Source organism: Salmo salar, chromosome 09, assembly GCF_965601325.2.
Source record: "Salmo salar chromosome 09, fSalSal1, whole genome shotgun sequence".
In the NCBI taxonomy this organism is placed as follows: Eukaryota; Metazoa; Chordata; class Actinopteri; order Salmoniformes; family Salmonidae; genus Salmo; species Salmo salar.
The window spans coordinates 92,116,226-92,128,434 of NC_138299.1; the positions used below are offsets into that span (position 1 = coordinate 92,116,226).

Genomic DNA, 12,209 nt, shown 5'->3' on the forward strand with positions numbered 1-12,209 from the left:
TAAGGACAACAAAGTCAAGGTATTGGAGTGGCCATGACAAAGCCCTGACCTCAACCCTATAGAACATTTGTGGGCAGAACTGAAAAAGCATGTGCGAGCAAGGAGGCCTACAAATCTGACTCAGTTACACCACCTCTGTCAGGAGGAATGGGCCAAAATTCACCCAATTTATTATGGGAAACTTGTGGAAGGCTACCCGAAACGTTTGACCCAAGTTAAACAATTTAAAGGCAATGCTACCAAATACTATTGGAGTGTATGTAAACTTCTGACCCACTGGGAATGTGATGAAAGAAATAAAAGCTGAAATAAATCACTCTACTATTATTCTGACATTTCACATTCTTAAAATAAAGTGGTGATCCTAACTGACCTAAGACATGGAATTTTCACTAGGATTAAATATCAGGAATTGTGAAAAACAGTTTAAAAGTATTTGGCTAAGATGTATGTAAACTTCTGACTTCAACTGTACTTGTCGGCCTGGCCAGCGTTGAGTGTGTTCTCTTCTCATGTATTGATAGATGTATTGATGATAGATGGACTGGGGTAGATACATACTTGTCGGCCTGGCCAGCGTTGAGTGTGTTCTCTGCTCTCATGCGCGTCAGGGCGGCAGCCGCCTCGTCCAGGGCACAGCTCACTGACGACGTCAGTCTCCGCAGCACCTCGGGATCTGCAAACGCTTTACCATCCGCAGTTGACAGTTTACCAATGCCTTCCGGATTAAAGGTCATCACAGGAAACACAGGCATGGGGGCAAAACCACACCAAAGAAGCCAGGCAGGCGATCGTAGAGGCAAGTCCAGCCACAGCCAATCCAATCCAATGTTAGTAGCGGCATTCATAACAAAAAATACAAAAAAACACAAGCATGGGTTAGATCCAAATCAGGAAAACAGATTTGACAAGCTTAACAGTCTTGGGTATATACACTGAGTGTACAAACCATGACACATAGTGCTCTGTCCATGAAATAGACTGAACAGGTGAAAGCTATGATCCCTTATTGATGTCACTTGTTAAATCCCCTTCAAAATCAGTGTAGATGAACGGGAGTAGACACGTTAAAGAAGGTTTGTTTAAGCCTTGACACATTTGAGACATCGATTGTGTGTGTGTGTGTGTGTGTGTGTGTGTGTGTGTGTGCCAAGAACTGCAACGCTGCTGGATGTTCACGCTCAAGAATGGTCCACCACCCAAAGGACATCCAGCCAACTTGACAACTTTGGGAAGCACTGGAGTCGACATGGGTCAGCATCCCTGTGGAACGCTTTTGACACCTTGTGGAGTCCATGCCCCGACGAATTGAGGCTGTTCTGAGGGCAAAAGGTGTTCCTAATATTTTGTACACTCTGTGTATGTCTATATGTTAAAACGTCTTGGTCTAGAGGCATTTTCACATGAAGTAATGTGAAAGTATTTCCACCTTTCCCCCTGAGAAGCTAGGTGAAAATGTAGACATACGTCCTCCACCGACTGACCCAGTCCTCACAGATCTAACCCCAAGTGCCTGGGGGCTACACTAGAGTTGCTATGGGTTAGGGTGCTACCTAAAGGGCTGAGGGGTGGCTCGTGTCTTGGGGGGGGGGGTGGCTCGTGTCTAGGGGCTCGTGTCTAGGGGGGTGGCTAGTGTCTAGGGGGGTGGCTAGTGTCTAGGGGGGTGGCTAGTGTCTAGGGGGGTGGCTAGTGTCTAGGGGTGCCTAGTGTCTAGGGGTGGCTAGGGGGCTGGCTAGTGTCTAGGGGTGGCTAGGGGGCTGGCTAGTGTCTAGGGGTGGCTAGGGGGCTGGCTAGTGTCTAGGGGTGGCTAGGGGGCTGGCTAGTGTCTAGGGGTGGCTAGTGTCTAGGAGGATGGCTAGTGTTTAGTGGGGTGGCTAGTGTCTAGGGGGGTAGGGGGTGGCTAGGGGGGGTAGGGAGCGTCTAGTGTCTAGGGGGCTAGCTAGTGACTAGGGGGCAGGGGCTAACGAGGGGCCAGAAGGGTAGGGGCTAGCTAGGGGCCAGAAGGGTAGGGGCTAGCTAGGGGCCAGAAGGGTAGGGGCTAGCTAGGGGCCAGAAGGGTAGGGGCTAGCTAGGGGCCAGAAGGGTAGGGGCTAGCTAGGGGCCAGAAGGGTAGGGGCTAGCTAGGGGCCAGAAGGGTAGGGGCTAGCTAGGGGCCAGAAGGGTAGGGGCTAGCTAGGGGCCAGAAGGGTAGGGGCGAGGGGCTTGGGGGCCTAGGCTAGCAGGGCTCTGTCTTGTGAATTATAGATGAGACCTAGACTGGTGGACTAGCACTGTGTGTAGAAAGTGTTGGACAGACAGGCACAGCAGGGTGAAAAGCAGGAATGTCATACACGAGTGTGTGTGAGTGGGAGAGAGGGAGGGAAGAGAAAGCCAGCAGAAGAGAGGGAGAGGACCGAGATGCAGGGGAGGGAGGAGAGCGAAAGAGAGAAGCAGGCAGGAGGAAAAAATCAGACTGTTTGTTCCGTTAACATACTGAAGGACCTCTTTCACAAGGAGCAAGACACACTTTCCATCCAGGGAGGCCAGCCAAGCCAAAATACTGTGTGCGTGTCCATTGACATGAGACAAGGGAGAAAGTGAGAGTAAGCTAGCAAGAGAAAGAGCTCAAGACAGCAGCCATACAGTACGGCACCATCTTTGCACTAGAAAAGTTTAGAGGTGGGTGGGTCCTGCCAGTCAGTGTTTATATCACCACTACCCTGCCTGTGTGAGTCAATCTAAACTTAGCCGACACCTGGCTGTCAGAAGGATTTTACAATGTTGCCCCAGGCGGGCAGGCAGGGCAAGTAGTGGAGGGCTGAGGTCTGGGTGGTTGATCGTTGTATTGTCCTGTCTAAACAACATGACCACGGATTTTGACAACAAGCAGCATTGTGCGGCTGTTTTTACTGATCTGGCCAAAGCCTTTGATTCTGTTAACCACTACATCCTGATCAACACAGTCAACGACCTAGGGTTCTGAGGATTGTCTAGCTTAGTTTGGAAACTATTTCTCTGGCCGTGTACAATCCGAGGGGCCTGCTTTCTAACCCACTGGCTGTATCTACGGGAGTTCCACAAGGATAGATTCTTGGGCCGATCCTATTCTCGGTGTATATTAAGAATGTTGCGCATGCTTCTGGTGACCCTCATCCACCTTTATGACACTATCCTGTACACAACTGGCCCCGCCCTGAACACCGTGCAACCACCCTACAACATACCTTTAACATCCAACACACCTTCTCTGACCTTACCAAAACCCAAAAAATTAAATGCATGCTCTTCAACCAGAACTTACCTCAACCTGCCTACTCTCCTAACATTCTCAACCTCATTCCATACACACATCACCCACCTATAGTCTAAATTTACATCCAGAATTGGTTTCCTAATCCGCAACAGAACATCCTTCACCCACTCTGCCAAGCACACCCTTGTAAAAATGATCATACTGTCAATCCTGGACTATGACAATGTAGTTTACAGGCTTGCCTCCAAAACCTCCCTCAAACAACTTGTAATTTACCACACTGCCATCCGCTTTGTTACCAGTGCCCTCTTAAACACTTGTCACTGTGACCTTTACACCCTGGTCAACTGGCCCTCGTTACATTCACAACACCAGATCCACTGGTACCAATTTATTTACAAGTCCCTCATTGGCAAGTCCCCCCTCTACCTCAACATCTCCACTACCAATAGCAACCTGCTCATTCCAAGCCCAGCACTTCCTGTGGCCATCAATCATTCCAGTTTTCCGCCGCCAACGACTGGAACGAGCTGCATAAGACCTTCAAGCCACCACACTCCTTTAAAAACATTACCTGATCTGCTGACTGATCAATATGCCTGCTGATCATTCAGTCTACCGTGTTGCCAATTTTGCCTCGTGTTATTGTGGTATTTCTGCACTAACCCAGTGTGAATGTTTCTCATTAGGGCGGCAGCTTCCCTTGCGGTTAAATCATTGGGCTAGTAACAAAAAGGTCGCTGGTTCGAATACCCCAGCATTCAAGGTGAAAAATCTGTCGATATGTCCTTTAGTAATTATTAACCCCAATTTGCTCCAAGGGCGCCGTACTACTATGGCTGACCCTGTAAACCACCACGTACGACTACGGCTGACCCTGTAAACCACCACGTACGACTACGGCTGACCCTGTAAACCACCACGTACGACTACGGCTGACCCTGTAAACCACCACGTACGACTACGGCTGACCCTGTAAACCACCACGTACGACTACGGCTGACCCTGTAAACCACCACGTACGACTACGGCTGACCCTGTAAATCACCACGTACGACTACGGCTGACCCTGTAAACCACCACGTACGACTACGGCTGACCCTGTAAACCACCACGTACTACTACGGCTGACCCTGTAAACCACCACGTACGACTACGGCTGACCCTGTAAACCACCACGTACGACTATGGCTGACCCTGTAAACCACCACGTACTACTATGGCTGACCCTGTAAACCACCACGTACGACTATGGCTGACCCTGTAAACCACCACGTACTACTATGGCTGACCCTGTAAACCACCACGTACGACTATGGCTGACCCTGTAAACCACCACGTACGACTATGGCTGACCCTGTAAACCACCACGAACGACTATGGCTGACCCTGTAAACCACCACGTACTACTATGGCTGACCCTGTAAACCACCACGTACGACTATGGCTGACCCTGTAAACCACCACGTACTACTATGGCTGACCCTGTAAACCACCACGTACGACTATGGCTGACCCTGTAAACCACCACGTACGACTATGGCTGACCCTGTAAACCACCACGAACGACTATGGCTGACCCTGTAAACCACCACGTCACTGTACCTATCTGGTGTATGACAAAACATAGTATTCTAGAAATAAATGGGGTGAATGTGTCAAAATGGTGTTAAACCAAAATAAAAAAAATGATTTTTATGCGTTCCACATGTAGAGGAATAATATGCAAATTGACCCATAACTCCACCTAAAGAACAACAACATAGATGACCACAAGCAAGCAGTAAAATTAGATTTAAACAACAGATAAAAAAAACACATTATGGAACAGCGGGGACTGTGAAGAAACACAAATATTGGCACAGACACACGCATGCACACACACGATAACATACGCACTATACATACACATGGATTTAGTACTGTAGATATGTGGAAGTGGTGGAGTAGGGGCCTGGGGGCACACAGTGTGTTGTGAAATCTGTGAAAGTATTGTAATGTTTTTAAAATGTTATAAATTGCCTTAACTTTGCTGGACCCCAGGAAGAGTAGCTGCTGCTTTGGCAGCTAATGGGGATCCGTAATAAACACCAGGAAGAGTTTTTTTAAGTATGTGGACACCTGCTCGTCGAACATCTCATTCCAAAATCATGGGCATCAATATAGAGTTGGTCCTCCCTTTGCTGCTATAACAACCTTGACTGGGAAGGCTTTCCACTAGATGTTGGAACATTGCTGCGGGGACTTACTTCCATTCAGCCAGAAAAGCATTAGTGAGGTCAGCCACTGATGTTGGGTGATTAGGCCTGGCTCGCAGTCAGCATTCCAATTCATCCCAAGGGTATTCAATGGGGTTGAGGTCAGGGCTCTGTGCAGGCCAGTCAAATTCTTCCACACCGATCTCAAACCATTTCTTGTATGCTGTAGCATTAAGATTTCCTTTCACTGGAACAAGGGGCCCAAACCATAAAAAACAGCCCCAGACCATTATTCCTCCTCCTCCAAACTTTACAGTTGGCGCTATGCATCAGGGCAGGTAGCGTTCTCCTGGCATCCGCCAAATCCAGATTCGTTCGTCAGACAGCCAGATGGTGAAGTGTGATTATCCACTCCAAGAAAATGCTTCCACTACTCCAAAGTCAGCAGAGCAGGTTGAGAGCTTCAAGTTCCTTGGAGTCCACATCACCAACAAACTAACATGGTCCAAGCACACCAGGACAGTCGTGAAGAGGGCACGACAAAATCTATTTTCCCTCAGGAGACTGAAAAGATTTGGCACGGGTCCTCAGATCCTCAAAAGGTTCTACAGCTGCACCATCAAGAACATCCTGATTGGTTGCATCACTGCCTGGTATGGCAACTGCTCGGCCTCCAACCACAAGGCACTACAGAGGGTAGTGCGAACAGCCCAGTACGTCACTGGGGCAAAGCTTCCTGCCATCCAGGACCTCTATACCAGGGGGTGTGGAGGAAGGCCCTAAAAATGGTCAAAAACTCCAGCCACCCTAGTCATAGACTGTTCTTTCTGCTACCGCACGGCAAGCGGTACCGGAGCTCCAAGTCTAGGTCCAAGAGGCTTCTAAACAGCTTCTAACCCCAAGCCATAAGACTCCTGAACATCTAATCAAATGGCTACCCAGACTAATTGCATTGCCCCCCCCCTCCCTCTTTTACACTGCTGCTACTCTCTGTTGTTATCATCTATGTATTGTCACTTTAATAACTCTACCTACATGTACATACTACCTCAACTAACCGGTGCCCCCGCACATTGACTCTGTACCGGTACCCCCCTGTATATCGTCTCGCTATTGTTATTTTACTGCTACTCTTTAATTACTTGTTACTTTCTCTTATTCTTGTCCTTATTTTTTGAAACTGCATTGTTGGTCAAGGGCTCGTAAGTAAGCATTTCACTGTAAAGTCTACACCTGTTGTATTGATCTTAGGCTTGTGTGCGGCTGCTCGGCCAAAGAAACCCATTTCATGAAGCTCCAGACGAACAGTTCTTGTGCTGACGTTGCTTCCAGAGGCAGTTTGGAACTCGGTAGTGAGTGTTGCAACCGAGGACAGACAATTTTTACGCGCTTCAGCACTTGGCGGTCCCATTCTGTGAGCTTGTGTGGCCTACCACTTCACGTTCTTGCTCCTAGAAGTTTTCACTTCACAATAACAGCACTTAGTCGACCGGGGCAGCTCTAGCAGGGCAGAATTTTGACAAACTGACTTGTTGGAAAGTTGGCATCCTATGACGGTGCCACATTGAAAGTCACTGAGCTCTTAAGGCTATTCTACTGCCAATGTTCGTCTATGGAGATTGCGTAGCTGTGTGATCTATTTTATACACCTGTCAGCAACGGGTATGGTTGATACCCGAATCCTCTAATTTGAAGGCATGTCCACGTCTGTCTGTCTGTGTAATATATATATATATATATATATATATATATATATAACAGCATGTTGTGGGGGTGCTTTGCTGCAGGAGGGACTGGTGCACTTCACAAAATAGATGGCATCATGAGAATGGAAAATGATGTGGATATATTGAAGCAATATCTCAAGACATCAGTCAGGAAGTTAAAGCTTAGTCGCAAATGGGTCTTCCAAATGGACAATGACCCTAAGCATACTTCCAAAGTTGTGAGAAAATCGCTTAAGGACAACAAAGTCAAGGTATTGGAATGGCCATCACAAAGCCCTGACCGCAATCCCATAGAAAATTTGTGGGCAGAACAGAAAAAGCGTGTGCGAGCAAGGAGGCCTACAAACCTGACTCAGTTACACCAGCTCTGTCAGGAGGAATGGGCCAAAATTCACCCAACTTATTGTGGGAAGCTTGTGGAAGGCTACACGAAACGTTTGACCCAAGTTAAACAATTTAAAAGGCAATGCTACCAAATTCTAATTGAGTGTATAAACTTCTGAGCCACTGGGAATGTGGTGAAGGCGGAGGTGTTGCTAACATTTACGATAGCAAATTTCAATTTACAAAAAAAAAAAAAAATAATGACGTTTTCGTCTTTTGAGCTTCTAGTCATGAAATCTATGCAGCCTACTCACTCACTTTTTATAGCTACTGTTTATAGGCCTCCTGGGCCATATGCAGTGTTCCTCACTGAGTTCCCTGAATTCCTATCGGATCTTGTAGTCATAGCAGATAATATTCTAATTTTTGGTGACTTTAACATTCACATGGAAAAGTCCACAGACCCACTCCAAAAGGCTTTCGGAGCCATCATCGACTCAGTGGGTTTTGTCCAACATGTCTCTGGACCTACTCACTGCCACAGTCATACTCTGGACCTAGTTTTGTCCCATGGAATAAATGTTGTGGATCTAAATGTTTTTCCTCATAATCCTGGACTATCGGACCACCATTTTATTACGTTTGCAATCGCAACAAATAATCTGCTCAGACCCCAACCAAGGAGCATTAAAAGTCGTGCTATAAATTCTCAGACAACCCAAAGATTCCTTGATGCCCTTCCAGACTGCCTCTGCCTACCCAAGGACGTCAGAGGACAAAAATCAGTTAACCACCTAACCGAGGAACTCAATTTAACCTTGCGCAATACCCTAGATGCAGTTGCACCCCTAAAAACTAAAAACATCTGTCATAAGAAACTAGCTCCCTGGTATACAGAAAATACACGAGCTCTGAAGCAAGCTTCCAGAAAATTGGAACGGAAATGGCGCCACACCAAACTGGAAGTCTTCCGACTAGCTTGGAAAGACAGTACCGTGCAGTATCGAAGAGCCCTTACTGCTGCTCGATCATCCTATTTTTCCAACTTAATTGAGGAAAATAAGAACAATCCGAAATTTCTTTTTGATACTGTCGCAAAGCTAACTAAAAAGCAGCATTCGCAAATGGAGGATGGCTTTCACTTCAGCAGTAATACATTTATGAACTTCTTTGAGGAAAAGATCATGATCATTAGAAAGCAAATTACAGACTCCTCTTTAAATCTGGGTATTCCTCCAAAGCTCCATTGTCCTGAGTCTGCACAACTCTGCCAGGACCTAGGATCAAGGGAGATACTAAAGTGTTTTAGTACTATATCTCTTGACGCAATGATGAAAATAATCATGGCCTCCAAACCCTCAAGCTGCATACTGGACCCTATTCCAACTAAACTACTGAAAGAGCTGCTTCCTGTGCTTGGCCCTCCTATGTTGAACATAATAAACGGCTCTCTATCCACCGGATGTGTACCAAGCTCACTAAAAGTGGCAGTAATAAAGCCTCTCTTGAAAAAGCCGAATCTTGATCCAGAAATTATAAAAAACTATCGGCCTATATCGAATCTTCCATTCCTCTCAAAAAATTTTGAAAAAGCTGTTGCACAGCAACTCACTGCCTTCCTGAAGACAAACAATGTATACGAAACGCTTCAGTCTGGTTTTAGACCCCATCATAGCACTGAGACTGCACTTGTGAAGGTGGTAAATGACCTTTTAATGACGTCAGACCGAGGCTCTGCATCTGTCCTCGTGCTCCTAGATCTTAGTGCCGCTTTTGATACCATCGATCACCACATTCTTTTGGAGAGATTGGAAACCCAAATTGGTCTACATGGACAAGTTCTCGCCTGGTTTAGATCTTATCTGTCGGAAAGATATCAGTTTGTCTCTGTGAATGGTTTGTCCTCTGACAAATCAATTGTAAATTTCGGTGTTCCTCAAGGTTCCGTTTTAGGACCACTATTGTTTTCACTATATATTTTACCTCTTGGGGATGTCATTCGAAAACATAATGTTAAATTTCACTGCTATGCGGACGACACACAGCTGTACATTTCAATGAAACATGGTGAAGCCCCAAAATTGCCCTCGCTAGAAGCCTGTGTTTCAGACATAAAGAAGTGGATGGCTGCAAACTTTCTACTTTTAAACTCGGACAAAACAGAGATGCTTGTTCTAGGTCCCAAGAAACAAAGAGATCTTCTGTTGAATCTGACAATTAATCTGGATGGTTGTACAGTCGTCTCAAATAAAACTGTGAAGGACCTCGGCGTTACTCTGGACCCTGATCTCTCTTTTGAAGAACATATCAAGACTGTTTCAAGGACAGCTTTTTTCCATCTACGTAACATTGCAAAAATCAGAAATTTTCTGTCCAAAAATGACACAGAAAAATTAATCCATGCTTTTGTTACTTCTAGGCTGGACTACTGCAATGCTCTACTTTCCGGCTACCCGGATAAAGCACTAAATAAACTTCAGTTAGTGCTAAATACGGCTGCTAGAATCCTGACTAGAACCCAAAAATTTGATCATATTACTCCAGTGCTAGCCTCCCTACACTGGCTTCCTGTTAAGGCAAGGGCTGATTTCAAGGTTTTACTGCTAACCTACAAAGCATTACATGGGCTTGCTCCTACCTATCTTTCCGATTTGGTCCTGCCGTACATACCTACACGTACGCTACGGTCACAAGACGCAGGCCTCCTAATTGTCCCTAGAATTTCTAAGCAAACGGCTGGAGGTAGGGCTTTCTCCTATAGAGCTCAATTTTTATGGAATGGTCTGCCTACCAATGTGAGAGACGCAGACTCAGTCTCAACCTTTAAGTCTTTACTGAAGACTTATCTCTTCAGTAGGTCCTATGATTAAGTATAGTCTGGCCCAGGAGTGTGAAGGTGAACGGAAAGGCTGGAGCAACGAACCGCCCTTGCTGTCTCTGCCTTGCCGGTTCCCCTCTTTCCACTGGGATTCTCTGCCTCTAACCCTTTTACAGGGGCTGAGTCACTGGCCTACTGGTGTTCTTCCATGCCGTCCATGGGAGGGGTGCGTCACTTGAGTGGGTTGAGTCACTGACGTGGTCTTCCTGTCTGGGTTGGCGCCCCCCCCTTGGGTTGTGCCATGGCGGAGATCGTTGTGGGCTATACTCGGCCTTGTCTTAGGACGGTAAGTTGGTGGTTGGAGACATCCCTCTAGTGGTGTGGGGGCTGTGCTTTGGCAAAGTGGGTGGGGTTATATCCTGCCTGTTTGGCCCTGTCCGGGGGTATCATCGGATGGGGCCACAGTGTCTTCTGATCCCTCCTGTCTCAGCCTCCAGTATTTATGCTGCAGTAGTTTATGTGTCGGGGGGCTAGGGTCAGTCTGTTACATCTGGAGTATTTCTCTTGTCTTTTCCAGTGTCCTGTGTGAATTTAAATATGCTCTCTCTAATTCTCTCTTTCTCTCTTTCTGTCTTTCTCTCGGAGGACCTGAGCCCTAGGACCATGCCTCAGGACTACCTGGTATGATGGCTCCTTGCTGTCCCCAGTCCACCTGGCCGTGCTGCTGCTCCAGTTTCAACTGTTCTGCCTGCGGCTATGGAACCCTGACCTGTTCACCGGACGTGCTTGTTGCACCCTCGACAACTACTATGATTATTATTATTTGACCATGCTGGTCATTTATGAACATTTTAACATTTTGACCATGTTCTGTTATAATATCCACCCTGCACAGCCAGAAGAGGACTGGCCACCCCTCATAGCCTGGTTCCTCTCTAGGTTTCTTCCTAGGTTTTTGGCCTTTCTAGGGAGTTTTTCCTAGGGAGTTTTTCCTAGCCACCGTGCTTCTTTCACATGCTTTGCTTGCTGTTTGGGGTTTTAGGCTGGGTTTCTGTACAGCACTTTGAGAATATCAGCTGATGTACGAAGGGCTATATAAAAATACATTTGATTTGATTTTGAAATAAATAAAAGCTGAAATAAATCACTAGTATTATTCTGACATTTCACATTCTTAAAATAAAGTGGTGATCCTAACTGACCTGAGACTGTAAACGTTGTATATTTTATGCATTTGTACCTTCTCTCTGTATATAGTGTGTTCACTTTGTGGTATTGTGTGTTGTCCTGTTCTTTGCTGTAATGTTATGCATTTCGGCCAGGTTGTCATTCTAAATGAGAATTGGTTCTCAATTGACTTGATGGAATAAATCATTAATGCAGCACAGAAACTGCAGCCTATTCCCTATATAGTGAACTACTTTTTAAATCAGGAACCATAGACCTGTGGGATAGGGAATAGGGTGCCATTTTGGACATGGCCTGTGTCTCAGAGAGAGAGAAGAGAAAACTACATTGACATTTTCCTGTACCGTAAATTCCGGACTATAAGCCGCAACTTTTTTCCCAGGCTTTTAACCTCGCGGCTTAAACAATGACGCGGCTAATATATGGATTTTTCCCGCTTTAAATTTTTTTTCTCTCAAAAAAACACATTCTGTGACGTGCTAAGTTTTTTGGCGGCATGAAGCTTTCATTAGACCAATGAAATTGCCGAACGGGTTAAGGTCAAACAACTTTTTTGTTTACTGTTTAGATTAAATCGAGCGCTCTCAAACTTCCCATCATTCTGATTACAGTAGTCATTTTGTCACCCTCATCATGGCAAAGACACGGAGAAATGCATATGATGCAGCTTTCAAGTTGAAGGCGATTGATCTGGCTGTTGGAAAAGGAAATAGAGCTGCTGC

At 46.1% G+C, this 12,209-nt stretch overlaps 1 protein-coding gene across 5 annotated transcripts in view; it reads right to left on the reverse strand.

The window, feature by feature from the left end:
• LOC106612132 (ankyrin repeat and KH domain-containing protein 1) overlaps positions 1–12,209 on the reverse strand; it is a 61,199-nt gene that overhangs the window by 34,791 nt on the left and 14,199 nt on the right. For 4 of the 5 annotated variants that reach the window (XM_082956061.1, XM_082956059.1, XM_082956058.1 and 1 more), the window contains exon 3: positions 562–718. In XM_082956061.1, the coding sequence (XP_082812187.1) occupies positions 562–718 (157 nt within the window). The remainder of the gene's footprint in view (positions 1–561; positions 719–12,209) is intronic. The other variant, XM_082956060.1, reaches the window with a different exon arrangement.